The 17,425-nt window shown below is 45.6% G+C and overlaps 3 protein-coding genes across 3 annotated transcripts; 1 reads left to right on the top strand and 2 right to left on the bottom strand.

Annotated features, from left to right (window-relative positions):
- Window positions 1-1,705: 1,705 nt before the first annotated feature.
- Window positions 1,706-6,089, bottom strand: HOO65_010079 (Vegetative incompatibility protein HET-E-1; the record flags this gene model as incomplete). Its single annotated transcript, XM_071005280.1, has 6 exons — window positions 1,706-3,226; window positions 3,285-4,822; window positions 4,882-5,432; window positions 5,492-5,773; window positions 5,842-5,980; window positions 6,035-6,089. 6 exons carry the CDS (start codon window positions 6,087-6,089, stop codon window positions 1,706-1,708), a joined length of 4,086 nt encoding a protein of 1,361 aa, XP_070861901.1.
- A 1,309-nt stretch (window positions 6,090-7,398) lies between these two features.
- On the top strand, window positions 7,399-11,735 carry HOO65_010078 (Retrovirus-related Pol polyprotein from transposon TNT 1-94; the record flags this gene model as incomplete). Its single annotated transcript, XM_071005283.1, has 5 exons — window positions 7,399-7,466; window positions 7,527-8,311; window positions 8,630-8,728; window positions 8,789-10,320; window positions 10,389-11,735. 5 exons carry the CDS (start codon window positions 7,399-7,401, stop codon window positions 11,733-11,735), a joined length of 3,831 nt encoding a protein of 1,276 aa, XP_070861900.1.
- An 859-nt stretch (window positions 11,736-12,594) lies between these two features.
- Window positions 12,595-13,257, bottom strand: HOO65_010077 (uncharacterized protein; the record flags this gene model as incomplete). Its single annotated transcript, XM_070999628.1, has 1 exon — window positions 12,595-13,257. The coding sequence occupies one exon, from the start codon at window positions 13,255-13,257 to the stop codon at window positions 12,595-12,597; it is 663 nt and encodes a 220-aa protein (XP_070861899.1).
- Between the last annotated feature and the right edge of the window lie 4,168 nt (window positions 13,258-17,425).

Raw genomic sequence — 17,425 nt, 5'->3', positions numbered from 1 at the left:
AGTGATACTAACTAGGAAGGGGAAAGGAATAAACTGTCTAAGATGCTTGTCGGAATTGCCCCTTGTATATTCTGAAGAGGCTTTCTACCCCTTGTCTCCATTCTCCCATTTTAGCCTAGCTCCTTTATCTTTTGCACAATTGTTAGCAACGGCAGCACTTGCCATGTGCTTGCCCCAATCTTACCACATGACCCTGTAGTCGGGAGTGAATAATGCACTAATCGTGGCACATATAGGTCTGTGTAGCGTGATATACCTAATGGATAAGAGACAGGCGTGGGTGCTCCAGTCTACGGCCTGGAGCCGTTGGATGCAAGCAATCTTGATTGTATAATAAAGGGTTAAAGAGTCTAGCTAGAATGTAAACATAAATGCCGAATAACCGGACGCCCTGAGGCACCCTTGGGCGTTGGAACAATGATATTGAAATTGAAGGTGTATTTCCTAGTTGCTTCCTATTCTAACTGTCTGCGTGAAGGAGGGGACGTGTGAGTTCTTATAGAGCTGAGTGTGGTCTGCCTAACTCGTTTGGGGTTTAGAGGCTTGAAGGATCTTGCCGCTACTTGAAGGAGCCTTAGGAACCGTCTTTAGCTAGTGTCAAAACTAGACTACTTGGTAAAGTATACGTACGAGAAGCGGGTATCTGGTGAAGTCGCAGAGATATGGAGACGTGGGTTCTCGGATAGCTAGTTCACCAACACATAGGCTCACAATGTATGCGTGTGTGTTCACCGTAGATCGCGAAAGAGCTTAACCTGGGATAGGATGAAACAAAGAAAATCCAAAAAAGGGGTTCTATCAATCGTGTAGTGAAGGTTTTAGCGCAATCGAGAAGAACTTCACACGAACGTGTAGCATATACGGCTGACTGACGGCGACTGAATCTCCGAGAGTAGGACTTGGAGCTGGAAGTATCAACAAAAGAAATTGTAGATCAGAAAACAAAGGATTTCTACGTTTGCGTACAACAGTGATCTGTTGCTCAGCCGTGTGGTTTGCTGCTAGTGACTGAGAGATGGCATGACTGCAATTATACAGCCCAGTCATGTTCTGTAAAGGAAAAGGACATGATTGTACATCCATCTAAAATTGCCGCCAAGATTTCCTACCAGCTAGCTGCTTCAGAAAATGCAGAAGACTCACCTTCTCAATTGTAGCTCATTGGAACTAGACCCTCCATCAACAGAGTGATATTGGATGATTTGACATGGAGAAGCAGGGGAATCCGTACTACTTCAGCAGGGGCCCCAACCATTATCCTCGGGCTCTTAGATGATCAACGATAGGAGTGCAGTGAAATATTGTCAACTAAATGGTGATGATAGTGCGTAGGCAAGTGTTTCCTCCTTCACCTTCACCTTGACATCCTTACAATACTAAACCTAAACTTGTACTTCTAAAGATTAACGTTTCCTGCTGCGTTCAACAGGCATCGTTTGCTATTGATTGATTCTAGTAGAGTACAAGACAACTTTGACTTTTGTGAGCTTGCACATTCATCTGATGACCATGCAGTGGCCAATAGGTGCGTATGTCATATGATTATATGGTATTATAACGGGCCCCGACTTTGAGTAATCGATGATTACAACTAAAAACTTGATTTACGAAAATAACCAACCGATTTATAGAACGTAATAGAGGGTGGAATCTGCAATGTAATATTATGGAAAAAGTGAAAGCGGATCGCTTTGGTGCTAGAATGCTAATGATGAGAGGTGGATTTGAATCCAATGATCGTGACGCGGCCAGATGAAGAGCCCAGCCCAATCTTGTTAGATGAGAATGCTGTGTCTACCCAAGAACGACATGATGGTGGCAGCCAAAGCACCCTTTGATGATTCTGGCTAATCCAGACACCGTCCTCGCTAATACTATAGCTGTAAGATTGAGAGGAAAGCAAGGATGTTTGGTCATCGAATGATGCTGAAGATGATTGTTGTTCAGTATTCAAGAACACCATTGGGTCCACTGTTTCATCGTCGTCGTAAAGAGTCTGCAGACACGCACCAGAAGTCGCATCCCAGATTTTGACTGTCTTGTCCCTTGACCCTGATGCCAGTCGCTGTCCATCATTTGAGAAGACCACAGAATGCACAGAATCATCATGGCCCTCAAGAGTCTGCAGACACGCACCAGAAGTCGCATCCCAGATCTTGACTGTGAAGTCCCTTGACCCTGATGCCAGTCGCTGTCCATCATTTGAGAAGACCACTGATTCCACGGAGCTGTGATGGCCCTCAAGAGTCTGCAGACACGCACCAGAAGTCGCATCCCAGATCTTGACTGTCTTGTCCCTTGACCCTGATGCCAGTCGCTGTCCATCATTTGAGAAGACCACTGAGTACACATAATCGTCATGGCCCTCAAGAGTCTGCAGACACGCACCAGAAGTCGCATCCCAGATCTTGACTGTCTTGTCCCTTGACCCTGATGCCAGTCGCTGTCCATCATTTGAGAAGACCACTGAGTACACATAATCGTCATGGCCCTCAAGAGTCTGCAGACACGCACCAGAAGTCGCATCCCAGATCTTGACTGTCTTGTCCCTTGACCCTGATGCCAGTCGCTGTCCATCATTTGAGAAGACCACTGAGTACACATAATCGTCATGGCCCTCAAGAGTCTGCAGACACGCACCAGAAGTCGCATCCCAGATCTTGACTGTCTTGTCCCTTGACCCTGATGCCAGTCGCTGTCCATCATTTGAGAAGACCACTGAGTACACATCAATTTCATGGCCCTCAAGAGTCTGCAGGCACGCACCAGAAGTCGCATCCCAGATCTTGACTGTCTTGTCCCTTGACCCTGATGCCAGTCGCTGTCCATCATTTGAGAAGACCACTGATTCCACGGAGCTGTGATGGCCCTCAAGAGTCTGCAAACACGCACCAGAAGTCGCATCCCAGATCTTGACTGTAGAGTCATAAGACCCTGATGCCAGTCGCTGTCCATCATTTGAGAAGACCACTGAACTCACTCCTTGATCATGGCCCTCAAGAGTCCGTAGGCAGACATCCCAATTTTCTTCAACCCGTGGCTTCAGCTCAATCCAGTCTGGTTCTTCGTGACTGTACCTTTTCCTTATCAGGCTATTCGTGGGGCTAAATATGAGAGCTGAGACGTAAACCTGCAGCGGCGCAAGCTCAATAGCTCCCCCATGAGAGAGGAGAAATCGTTGAGCGTCTTTGACAATTTCTCGTAGATCTTGTGATGCTTTCTCCTGCTACACGTTGTTAACCACTGTTTCATCGCAGCCTTTTTGTCATCACAAAATTACTTACCAAAAAAGGCGTCAGCTTTTGCATTATCTTTCCAGCACTAGGGATGCTGCGTAGAAGGCTGATTGCTTCTAACCACTGAAGGTACTTTTCTTTGAAGAAGGCTAAGATCCCGTCATTTATCTTGACTCCATCATCTGCTGCAAAATCACAATCGCAAAGATGGTCAGCCCAGAAGATGCAGAAATAGTGAATAGGAGCTAGTGGATTAGGCTTAGGGACTGAAACCTCATCAACCAGACATCCGGGTGCCTGCAATCCGTAAATGTTACGCTGGAGCCTTTCCTGCAGGATCTCAAGTGATCGCAGCAAGACTCTGCGGTGTTGACTTTGAATTCCAGAAGGTAGGATCTCATCAAGTGCTTTTTTCAGAAGATAGTCCTTCGCTGACTGGTGCACAAAAGAGATAGCATTGTCATGAACGGTCAAGAAAGACCCGCATGAGGCGACGATTTCTTCCACCTCCTTTGTTTCCATGTCTTCAAGTCCCTCAACAAGGGCATGAAGCTCTTTCAAAGTGATAGGTCGGTACACAACCAAGGCATAAGCAACAATATCTTTACAGAATTGTGCATCCTTAAACTGAGACATTTTGGTCAGCATTCGCTGGTACAGTGCATCAAGCCCAGGCGGAAGTGACTTCAGCGTATCCAGGATATGCCGTTTTCTGGCTTCTGCATTAGAAAGCTCGTGATAAACCAAGGCGACCCAGAGGAAAGTGCCGTTCGAATTCGCCTTTAAATATTTCAATATGGCCATCTTTGTGTCGTTATCGTAGTTCTTTTGCTGCACAAGCTCATCCACCTTGAAGTTGATATAAGAATCGACTGCCGCAGAGACTGAATCCTGGTTTAATTCGAGGTGTATCTTGACCTTTTGCTTCGCATTATTCAGGGTTTCTTCGATATCTGGCCAATTACGGCTCGACACAATCCATTTGGCCGGGGAGGGCTTGGTGATAAACTTGAGCAGCTTTGGTCGATCTACGCTGCACTCATCCAGGCCATCGATAATCAGAACGACATTGCTGAGGCTCCGGTCATTCACCATTGCAGTCAGTATCTCGCAAAGGTCGTGCCAAGGAGCTTCATTTTTGATAAGGTTTTTCTTGCGGTCATATTTCTCTCGCACATGTTTGATGAGCTGTGGGTTGCAGCGTGCCAGATGGTAGATTAGGCCTCGCAGTACACACGTGGCCGTATTGAGCCGATTATTTGTGGCTTGACAAAAGAAGTAGGACAGAGTCACTGACTTTTCCAGCACTAACTCATCGATGATGCCGCAGAGAAGCATTGTCTTGCCCTTTCCGGGATCCCCTTTGATCCAGAGGATTTGGGATTCGCTTCCTCTTCGGAACTGTTTGAAGCTGTTGTGGTTGAGAATCCATTGATAGGATTCTTTCAGTAAACCTCCCTTTGTCCTTTCAATATCCATTTTGTCTGTGTAGGGATCGGTGATGCAGATATCAGAAAGGCATTTCTTGTTGTCTTTGTCGATGTGGATGTTGTATTGGCCGTCTGTTTGGTCTGTTTGATCATTTTCTGCCATGTGAGTATTAGCCCAAGAAATTCACCAGTATGTAACAAAAGTTGAGTAATACCATTTATGGTCAAAGCCTTGACACAGTCAGTAACAAGTTCGTCATGTTCACGAAGGTAGTTATCCGTAAGCGCCGCGATCTTGCTCATTAAGCTAGAGTCTAGCAGAGTAATATCCTTGAGACCACTTATAACGTTGAATCGGTGATAATCCTTGGTGCCTCTATATCTATGTTTCAGGCGTTGGTGAGTGCCCTTTGAGCTTGCTGCCATCTTTTCAAATGCCGCAGTAATAGAACTTTGTAAATTTCTTATTTCAATCACATCGCCAAGGCCGGTGCCAAGGCTCAGGGATATCATCCTGTGGTGTGGAAATAGCTTCTCGGCCTCCTCAATGAGGGTCTCACACGGATTATTGTTGCCAAAAAATGCGTCAATGAATTCAATGCCATCTCGGCCAAGTTCGATAGGCTTGAAAAAGCCTACTGCTGCAGATGTAGCTCTTGCAACTTCCCAAACCCTGCATTCGGCAAGGCCTGTAGTAGGTTCAGGATATGTTTTGAAGATAGTCGGCAATGTGTCAACATTAGTCTTGGTTATGGCTAGTACAGCGCTATAAAAATGTGAGATGTTGGATGTGAGTCCTCTTGTTTAGATTAGGCCATAACTTACGTCTTGACACAGGTTTCTTCGTAGAAGCGCATGTCGTCATGCGTACAGGTCTTGGTTGTAGGGATGCTTTTGTCTTCACGCTGTTCGACACATGATGGCTCGCAGCAGTTCTCCCGAATCGCTAATTTGATAGCAGCCTCTAACTTCTTAGCTGAAAAGGGGCATTGTAACCGCTGCAGTGTTGTGCGCTTCTTATAGAAGCCCGCCTTGGAAAGTTTCTTATATGCTTTAATCGATTCGTCGGCACTCATTTTTAGCCGGCCAAGCATAATAGCAATGATACTGCAAAAGAATTGTCAATGAAGTTCCCATAAGATGAAATTAGAGCCTCGAGCTAGTAAAAGTCATACCCTCCAGTGCCGGTGCCACCAATGAAATCAAACCTGTCACAGGGCTTTGGAAGCTCAGGTAAATTCTCCAACTGCTTCATACGTTCCATGATCCTTTCTAGAATCAGCAAGCTAGATAGACCACGGACACCACCGCCATCTATAGAAGTTAGTGACATGATAAGACTAGTTTTAGGGGAATAAAGTAGCATACCGATCGAGAGAATTCTTTTTGGCGGCCCAGTGGGTCGTCTTGTAGATGAATCCATGACTGTTTGGTTCAGACTACAAAGCTAGAGAAACACGAGTCTGTAATGAAGATAGAGGATGGATGTAGCAAAAAGGGCCGGATGAAGAGAGGTTCTAGATGTATGAAGTGGCAGCCCTGTGAGTTTCGTAGTGGATAACCTGGTAGCAACAATGACAGAGGAAAAAGAAGAAAATCATGGGGGAAGGGAAAGACACCATCAAGTGAGGGGAAGGACAGCCACTCGCCCGGTTTATTTCTTATGCGAAGGCCAGGGTGCCATGCATGATGACTATCGGCTGAATATCCAGCATTGGTGCCTAAGTGCGTAGGCAGAGTCGTATTTTCGGCAAGCAGCACAGCGGAGAGGTTTTGGAGTGCAGTCTTTTTGAGGTTGTGTTCAATCCTAGCTTGAATTTAGCCGGGTATAAAGACAGCATTGTTTCGTTAGCAGTTATTGCGTGGTAGTACTAGCTGAATGGCTGCTCAACCCTTCCGTCTGTGATGGAATAAGCTTTGGTCGATGCACCCAACTCAACTCGTAGATCTTTGTTCAGTCCATCGAGGACTCTTTAGTATGTCCCATCATACGTTCTTAATAGTAAAAGAACAAAGGGGATGTGCCGAACGAAGCGTGCTTGAGTTTTTCAACAAAGAGACGGCAATTGACAGTGTGTTTCTGAGTTGGTTGTGGGTTGTTTGCTATGCTAAATACGTGCAAAGGAGGAAGAATGTGAGTTCTCGTCATAGTTGTACCAGAGGGAGGCTAGGCCAAAAAGGGAAGGTGGAGCAATTGGCCAAAGCATCGATATCGATAGCAAGCTTCTTTGACAGTTGCCATTTGTTTGGTATTTGTTGCGTGGCGCGGTATATATGTTAAGTGGCGTCCCATACGTGCCCCACTTATCCGAACCTATTGTGGCTGATCACATGACATCATTGACACCACAATACAAAAGGAATAGTTCCAGGATGTAGCATAGACTTTGTTGTGGATATTCCGCCACTATCCGGGTCAACATCGGGTAAATACACTATGTAGATATGTATAGCACGATGTGGCTCGTGAGAGAAAACTCTTCCCTTAATACAATCAAGTTTAACAAAAGACAATCCATAACAGGTTATGAGCCCGGTGTTTTTCAACTAGCAGAACACCTCCTATAAAAGATTTGATAATAGAACAATCCGCCACACGACAAAGTATCAATCAAGACACTGTTCAACAAGACGGAACGAAATCGAAATCTCCCTAATCAAATCTCAACAGCACTTGCTTGCCTACTTTGTTTCTTCAAAAAAAAAAAAAAAATACACATAGACCGTTCAAGATGGCATCCAACCAGAACGTCGCAACGGATAACATCGACCAAGAGAACCTCGGTATCATCTTGAAAACGTTAGTTGAGTCGATGAACTCCAACAAAAGGCAGGAAATACAAGCAACTCCGAGCAATAGTTCGAAGGAAACCATGTTCCTGAATTTTCCAAAACTCAACGACCTTAACTGGGAGAAATGGTCAAGAGGAACGATCAGAAATCTGAAGGCCAGAAGAGTTACATACTTGTTCAAAGGACTCAAGGAGGAGGAATTTGTCAATGCTATGGAGCTCGAAAAGTCAGAGGATGACAAAATGGCCGATATAGCCGAAGCCTTCGGGATAATTCGTGCTGGCCTCCATGAAAGGGACCTTGGTGTTGTTGAGAACTCGGACAATGTGACAAAATGTTGGACATCACTCAAGGAAAGGTACAACGGTTCCACGCACCGCAGACATTTTGGAATACTTTCCAATATAAAGCAGGATATGGAATGGCAAGAAGACGATACCGCCTCGAAGAAATGGTTCAATCTCCGCGACAAGATGGAAGACATCCCCGGACTCGAGTCCCTCACCAACGACACAACGATGGGCAACTTTGTCATCAGAATCATCATCGACCTCTGGATTTCACGTCTGCCGTCACACATTGCCAAGATTTTCGAAAAGAATGTTAGACAAGGCGCCGGAACCTGGAACGAGGTGATGATGAACATCGATGATGACATTGCCATGATGCCCAAATCATGGAAAGCCGGCGCGAATAAGGAACCCGCCAAAACGCGCTACGGGAACAAGAACCAGCCCAGGCCTACATGCCAGTTCTGCAACAAAGTCGGCCACACTGAAGACGTCTGCAGAAACAAAGCATCATGGGACAATAGGAAGATAAATGCCAACATGAGTTTCATGGATAACCAGAGTAAGAAAACCCCCAACCACTGGATCATTGACAGTGGCAGCACGCATCACCTCACAGGAGATCTAACGAGAATCCACAGCCACCGAAAAATAAATCCCATACCGGTATTCTGGGGCGGAATTCGGCTGGAAACCCGGATCATGGGTCTTGCCAAGATTGATGTTGGGGGATTCAGGGTTACCATAGACGTTTATCATGTAGAAGGGCTAAATCAAAACCTTTTGTCAGTAAAGAAGCTATGCCATAAAGGACTGGAAGTTGTAGCACGAGAATACCATGCATTCATCAGAATGGGACGCAGAAAAACGATCTGTGTAGACAAGGACGGACTATACACCATCCCGTGCACTGAAACGATGGAACCGAATGTAAAGATGATATCATACGAGGATGCCCACGTGAAGTTCGGTCACGCAGGTGAGCACAAACTGAAAAAGATTCATCAACAATCAGCGGACAAACACTTGTGGTCAATAGGCACAAAACCAGACGATTTCCATTGCCAAACTTGTGTGAAGGGCAAGATAACCAAAACAAATGGTCATTCTCATACCTTGACGACCCAAGAACCTCTGGACCTGATACACATGGACATATCAGGAAATCACCCCATAGGGATCAACAAAGCCCAGTATTACATCATAGTGGTAGACGATGCCACCAAATACAAATGGGCGATACCAATACAGAACCGGAAAGACGCACCGAGCGTACTGAACGAATGGAAGAAAAAGATAGAGCTAAAAATGGGAAAAACCATAAAAGCCGTCAGAACTGATAATGCTGCAGAACTAAAGAAATTGACGCTTCAATGGCAAAGTCAATATGGTTCCGATGCGCAATTTACCATTCCAGGAACTTCCAGCCAGAACGGCGTAGCCGAGAGAGCCATCAGAACAGTGAACGATTCCATCCGAACGATGCTGGAGGACTCGCAAATGCCCACAAAATTCTGGCCATATGCTGCAATCCACTCGGCCTACATGGCAAACAGAGCGAGTATCAGTAACTCGAAATCCCCTTTCGAACTCTTCTTCTCAATAGCCCCAAACGCTATGCACATCCACAGATGGGGGTGCAAGATAATCTTCCACAATGCCTACAACAAAAATCCAGCAATGGAACAAAGGAACAAACTGGAAGCTCGTGGCAAGGAAGGAATTCTATTGCTGATAGATGAAAACGTCAGTGGAAGATACACATGCTGGGACATAGAGAAGAGGAAACCCCGTGTCACAGAATCTCTGAAGTTCTTTGAAGACATTGCAGGGGGAACCATACTCAGATCAACCAAAACAAACAGGGAAGCGCCAACCTCAGAAAACACCACTAACACGGTACAGGACACGAATCAGATTCTCGTCCAAGAAAAGGAGATGAACAATTACGTACCCGAAACCGCTGAGGAAATACATGAAGAAGAGGAGGGCCCTGAGAATCAAATTCATGACAACGAACCGGAAATGAACCATGAAGCCAACAATGTTGACCATGACATGGACATGGAAATCGATGACCAGGAAACTGATACAGTGACAGTTGAAGATACACAACTTGAAACACAGAGAGAGGATATCGACACCAACAAAACGGACGAAATGATTCCAGAGCAGGAACTGGAGATCACAAATGAAGACACCCCAGACAAAGTTCAAGAAAGAATAAATAGGACACTGAACGACCTGTACCTCAAGGGCATATTGAAGCGACCCTATACCCAAATCCAAAATGATCAAGAAGATGACGAAAATCCAACAACGAAACGCATCAGAACAATGGTCACGAAAATGGCTGAACGCGAACCAGGAAATTACCAGGAGGCGATTAATCACCCTACACACGCATTGGAATGGAAACAAGCGATCGATACAGAACTGAAAACACTACGTGAATTCAACACATGGACAAGAGTTCCGTTCGAGAAGGGAATGAAGCCCGTCAACACCAAATTTGTGTTCAAAATCAAACCAAGCAGAGACAACCAACCTGAGAAATTCAAAGCCAGACTGGTGGCACAAGGATTTAAACAGATAAGGGGGTTGATTACCATGAGACCTACGCGCCAACACCAAAACAGACAACAACAAGAACTTTCTTCGCCATTGTATGCGAACTTAACCTGAAATGCCGAAAAGTGGATGCCACGAACGCGTTCGCACAGGCCAAGCTGGAAGAAACCGTACACATCATTCCACCTCCACCACTACAAGAAAAAGGCATGGTCTGGAGATTAAATAAAGCCCTGTATGGCCTCAAACAGGCATCATATACATGGCGCAACAAAATAGTAAGACGCTTATCTCAGCTAGGGCTTATACCGAGTACAGAAGACGAGTGTATCATGGCGGACCCAAATGGGGGAATCATGGTGCTGATATACGTTGACGACATCGCTATTGCAGGGCCAGATGAATCAAAGATACGGAAATTCATAGAAGCACTCTCCAGGACAATTGACATCAAAGACATGGGGGAACTGACATCCTTCCTGGGCATGGAAGTCTCCCGGGACAAGAAGAACAGAAAATTGTGGTTGACCCAAACTGGATATATCCAGAAAATGGCTGAGGAATTTGACATGGCTGCTTGCAGGGCACGACCAATATCCGCCCCGATCAGTTCATGGGAAACATTGGAACCAAGACGTCCTGAAGAAAAAGGGGCGGACAAGGGACTGTATCAGTCACTCATAGGTACACTGATGTATCCAAGTGTGATGACTAGGCCAGACATTGCATTCGCCACGTCATCCCTTTCACAGCACATCACGGATCCAGCAGAGAGGCATTTGGAAGCAGCAAAGCGAGTAGCCAGATATCTCAGAGACACTGCTTCCCTCGGCATAGAATTCGACTCGTCACGCCGTGGGGGAACGAATGAACTCCTGGTAGGATACTCCGACGCTGACTACGCAAATTCCAAGGACAGAAAATCAGTATCGGGCATGATATATACGCTTGCTGGTGGACCGATTCAATGGAAATCCCAAAAGCAACGGAGTGTCGCCACATCCACCACGGAAGCAGAATACGTCGGTTTCACTCCCTGTGCAAAAGAAGGAATTTGGATACACAGATTGGTAAAATGGTGCTTGGAAATGATGAAATCAGAAAGCATCTTGAAGAAATCAGCCCAAACCATCAACCTACGAGATAGCACACTGGTATTCGGCGACAACCAAGCTGCTCTGAAAATTGCAAACAACCTGGGAGCAAGCTCCAAAACCAAGCACATTGATGTGCAATACCACGCAATCAAAGAATGGATTCGCGAAGGAAAGATAAAACTGGAATATGTGTCAACCGAAAAGATGCTTGCCGACGGATTCACTAAACCACTGAACGCTCAGAAATTCAAAACCTTTCGGTCGGACATAAATATCCGATCCGTACCGGACGGTATAACAAATGAGACCCCAGAATAGTGCCGAATCTGGGGGAATGTTGTGGATATTCCGCCACTATCCGGGTCAACATCGGGTAAATACACTATGTAGATATGTATAGCACGATGTGGCTCGTGAGAGAAAACTCTTCCCTTAATACAATCAAGTTTAACAAAAGACAATCCATAACAGACTTAACCCCTTTAATACTCAACTGATTCAACATTTAAGAACTATTCTACAAAGTCTCGGCCAAACTGTGGCACTGCCATGTGGCTGACACACATCTCACAGGTTATATTCAGTCCTAGGAAATTATGTAAATAGACTAAATTGAAATTCTTCATGCAGAGTCACGCAGCCGACTAAGTGCCAGCCCTACATTCTATAGTCCATGATTCTTCTGGTCTTATGGCCGCGGCTGACAAATGTGTACGCGTTTCTAGCAATCTACCCCGCCATATTTGGGCACTGACGGTTCTCCATAATAATGGCAGTGCGTGCAACACGAGCATGAAAGACTAGTAAAAAAGTGCTAAAATTGGTCCTTATTTTTTTATGTGTTAAGTTGGAAAATATTTCTTTTCCCTCTCTCTACTTATGTAGCCCCTTTTTTCCACAGATAAGACCCAGTCTTATCTATTTACCCGAACCTTCTCCGGGGTAGGCTGAGCAGAGCGAAAAGGAGCACGTCCAGCAAAGGATGGCCGACAAATACTGTGGTGGGGCAAGGCAACCAAGTCTTTAGCAGGCAACAGGAAGGGAAGCGCTGAAAATAAGCGCCTTATAGTATACGCCGAGTATGTCTTGATAGCTACCTGGCCTCAGTTCAGATCCGAGAGTGGCTGCCGTCAGTATTATCGTCGAAGGTTGGATGGCCATTGGCAAGCTGGTGTTCCTACTCTTCATCAAACAGGGCCTTGATTGCAGCCCTCTGCTCCTCATCATCAAATGGCATTTCAGCCTCAGCCTCAGAATTACCATCTTCCAGTGGCAAAAAGGAAAAGCCAATGCGGTTGGCAGAGAAGGTTTCTCCCCAAAAGTCTTTATCATAGCGGTGTCTGAGAATAATGCTGTGGACTTCCTTGTTGGTGAGCTGTTGCACTGTCTGGTAGAACTGGGTGCCAAGTATCAAATCCCATTCCTCATCACTAGGGACAAGAGCGACCTCGTGATGAGGACCAAGGTTGCGACCGCTACGGATACGACCAATAGTATCATCAGTTTCCTCGTCGCCTCTGACATCAACAATCAGCCAGTTCATATCATTCGGCCCCATCTCGTTCTTTTCGCAGAGTGCAGTGTAGATTTCCGTCAGGCTGAGCTTATCTTTGTGGTCACTCTCGCTTTCATTGTCCATAAAGTAGATACTAGCAGTTTTCTCTGTAGCATCGATGCCAATTATATCGACGCAGAAAAGCCCCCTGTGATAATGCGGAGAGAAGATGCCGTACAAGTGTTTCTTCGTCACTACCTCGTAGCCACGATCCTCGATAATGCCAGCTATAGAAAAGCTGAAAAACGACGCGGCCACAGGCAAAAAGGAAGTGAAAAATTTCATTGTGATTTTTGGGGAGAAAGAAAGAATGTTAGAAGAAGTAAGAGGCAAAAGTAGTTGCTTTTATGAGGCTGACACTCAACTCTCCTTCACGTTCAGACTTTGTGGGCATATCCCGTCTATTTATCAAGATGCCGCAACTCAGGTTCACATAAGGACGGCTTTGCCTGGCCTACTATTTGTTGCTATGAACGACTACTCTGAGCTATAGTTGACGATGATCTGTGCAGTTCATGCAAGCGGGCATGTGCACGGTAAGCTAAATTCAATCGGCCGATGCGCCATGGTACATGAAGGTCGTTGTTCTCCTAAGGTCTAGTTAGAAAAAGCAATTACCAAGATGTGCTGAATTTAATAACAAGTGTGGTTAAAACTAGCAGAAATCGGACGCACTGTTACCAGTATAGGCGAGTCCGAGCTGTGAGAAAGCCGACTACTCGGGTTGTAGCACACAGAATTGTCCTCGTAGATCCTCAAATAACCCCCTGGAGTCTCTCGTGGATAAATATGCACTTCCCCTCATGTAGCGCTATGGCAGCTTAAGCCACCCTTGGAGTCACCAAGTCAGGGACGAAAAGACGTGGATCCGGCGTTGATTGCGTTCCGACAAGCCTCAATAAGTGGCCACTCAAAACAAGAAACAAAGCCTTACATTATAAAGTCCACAGGCCATTCGGCAAAATACTGGACTCGAATGCCTTTTCCTATGTTTCTATGCTCTTGATACTAAGATTGAAAGAGGTATATGCAATGTAGATCGTCCAGTTTAACGAAGCTAGACTCCTGCTATACACCTTTTACATGTGACTGCCTTGATTCATCTCTCTACTGAACCTTTCTCCTTCCTACCCCCTTTGGGGTTTCCCAACCATGTATCATGGCAGTTCAATTTTATAGCAGCCAATGCTTTTGATGTTTTTCGGCATAATTTGCAGCATATTTGTCAGTGTAGTGATGCGTAGACTCAGCCACACTGTGGCACAGCCACATGACTGACCCACATCACATGTTTATATCTAGTCCTAGGATACTCTGTAACGTACATGTGTAGCGAGTGAAACAAAAATCTCAATCTTCTTCCTAGAAATCACAATAAAAACGCAACAAACCATTTAATCAACGCTAACTATTCACTTCACTCTTCCCCAGATGCCTGAATTACTACCTAACATGCTCCTGTATTATGACCAAGCTTGCCGCAGACACAACAGTGCTGAACCCCCCTGGTCGCACCGGCCCTCGCCGACCACCACTTGTCGCTGATTCGGTCGCTACCTACGCATCCACATCGATTTGGTCAATTGCTTCATTGCGATCCCCTACTGTCATCACCCCTCTTCTCGGTAGTCGGCTTCTTTTTGTCCGCTAGCGCTTACTTTGCATCTCATTCGCCTTGTTCAAGGTCTTTGACCAGGCAGTGAGGTGATATTAGCCTGCACCTAGGATAAATGGTGGGATCACTCAGCCATCTACATTAATCGTTGGAATGACTACAATCTTTTCCCGGTTTATAGGCTGCACTAATTTTGGCTTTCCACATTTATTTGTACCTCTGATGACTATTGAACAGTAGATATTAGGAGGACATACTGAATGTCCTGTGAAGAAGAGGAAGAAGGAAATCAGTGATTGTTGAAGTTGTTCTATGTCTCTCTAAGTCTAGTCTAAGGGACGGATGTCGGCCATCACTACCATGTTCTGGATTGAGCACTTGGGCCTTGGAAGAAGACCTTGATGTCTGATGGTAACCCTAACGTTGGTAACCCTGACTTAGGTTACTGACATTATTCTTCTGTGAATCATGCCCATCACAAAGCTAGTCTTGTCAACAATATAGATATTATCTGATCAGATGCCATACTTTGCAATTGTGATCACCACAAGTATGAACTATCTGTGGGTTGTAGCTGGGTCTTTACACTGAGCTCTGTGGTAGTTATACTTCTGAAAAAAAAACATGTCTTGATCTCTACATGTCGCCCGACGAAGTTTGAAGGCCAGGGTCGGATTCTGCAAGCAATTGACTAGCCATTCCTCTTACACCACACAGACGAGGGGCAATCCTCGCAAATCAAGGTAAAGAATAAAGTAAATAAAGATCTCTTCCTCTGCATCGGATGGATTGTGTAATTTAGGGATAGTATCGCCTCAGGCTTGGATGCCCTTCTGTCGACACCACAGGGTTGTTAGGCACTATATAGATCACCACGACACATTAGAGTTTCAATTCTGGGTTATTTTGAAGGGCTTGAAGGGTGAGAAGCATTCAATGTTCATAATTAGCCTGTGACATGCCGGGTGGTTGAGAATCAGTTGATCAAATAGAGAGGGTGTAGGTTGAGGGATTTTTGTTTCACTCGATATGCTGTTTCACTCACTTTACATGTGTCACGGGCAGGCAGGAAGGTTCTATGAGACTAACCCAATAGCTCAAAGACGGGACAGGCAGGACAGGTAGACAGGGACGAGGACAGGCAGGACAGGATGTTCAGGATGGTAACAGATACCAGGACAGAAGACAGGGACAGGAAGTTCAGTATATTCAGGGTAGGAGACGAGGACGTTGCTTGGGGAGCAACATTCAGGTAACAGAGGGAGGTTCTATCTAGTCTATATATCTACACAGGTTGTAGTTGACAAGATCTACAGTGGGGTGTGAGGCTGGTAGCGGTGAGCGAGGCTCCAGCATCGAGCAGGACAGCAGTCATGCAGGGAACGCTAAAGTAGCGTGGGAACAGTGGTCATGCAGAAACGGTGGTCATGCGGACGACAGTATCATGCTATGACGGACGGTGGTTATGCAAAGGACGCTAGCGTGCTGTTACATCATGCAGGAACACTAGTGTACTGTAACGGTCATGCAGAAGACGCTAGCGTACCGTGACAATTGTGGGGAATTTGCCTTCGGTCGGGTTAACCCTGGGTAAACCCGAACCTGAATACTTCAGTTTAGTTGTCCATGATGGAAGAACTAGACACCTTAGAGAAAGAACAGAAAACAAGCTTCACCATAACGATCAATCTGTATATGTTGAAGCAAACTTCCCAACAAGTTCCGGATGAAGTTCGGGTAAACTGATAAGACTTTGTGCTTATCTTAAAAAGGGGAGTATTTAGGAAAAGAGGAGTGGTAAAACTTTTTATCTACTTTAAAATAATAAACTAAGGACCAATTTCTACAATACAAAAGGAATAGTTCCAGGACGTAGCATAGACTTGAACCCTTTAATAAACCAACTGATTCAACATTTAAGATCTATTCTACAGTATTCCTTTCCTTCCCAATCCAAAGTTACGTTATTCCAGCTCCCTGAAGCGGTGTACTGCGGCAGAATGGATAATCCTGGCCGAGTCAGCATTTTCCAAGATATCGGCCGCCTTTTCTTACTTTCTTTAAACGAGGAACTCTATCGGTCATGAGGTGCTCCAGCACATCTAACCCTCTTTTATGAAAGAGTCTCAGTAAGCTCCATAGTCTGCGGCCCTCTAACATTCGTTTAACCAGGCATAGGAATCATAGAGATTTGCCATGGGAATCAGGCCTTCGTCGAGAAAGATGGCGACCTTGTATTTACGTTCACCAAACCCATCCTTCGAGGACCAGATGACATTTTTTTCTATGCAAAAACTAAAGGTCGCATCAGCGCGTCATCTCCAGTTAATACAGATCAACTTGAGCTGATTCCAATTCCGTCCGATAACATCTGGCCGCACTACTCTTCGGAATTTTCTCGTGCACCTGACCCTCTACCCCCGGACTCCTACGTCAAAGAACCTAACCTCAATGACTCAGTAGGTAGACGTTAAATAATACAAACAAGCAAACTAACCTCATTGGCTATGGCGACACAGCGGCATCTCTACAACTGAGCGGCCAAATTCTGATGCATTATTGCCTTCGCCCCCTTGAAAAATGCTTTGAGCGCCTCAAGAATAGACGCTGGAGGGCTACTTTGGTGCCGCCCGATCCGTCTTTCAAGGTATCTAGACCGAGGCGTGGCCCCAAGTGCCATCTTTGGCGCTTTGGGAACCCAAGGATCGTTAGGAGAAAGGGCTCTCGAGGACCCGTGCTTGAAGAAGTCGTTGTACTGGTCAAAACCTCCATGTCCTGTCCTGGCTGCCGAGACGTGTCACGTCCTATGCAGGCCCTTGTAGTTGGACACACGGAAAG

The sequence above is a fragment of the Ceratocystis lukuohia genome (genome assembly GCF_044167205.1).
Source record: "Ceratocystis lukuohia strain C4212 chromosome Unknown Supercontig1_pilon, whole genome shotgun sequence".
NCBI lineage: Eukaryota > Fungi > Ascomycota > Sordariomycetes > Microascales > Ceratocystidaceae > Ceratocystis > Ceratocystis lukuohia.
The sequence above is the reverse complement of the archived record's forward strand: the minus strand, read 5'-3'. Positions and strand labels throughout refer to the sequence as shown.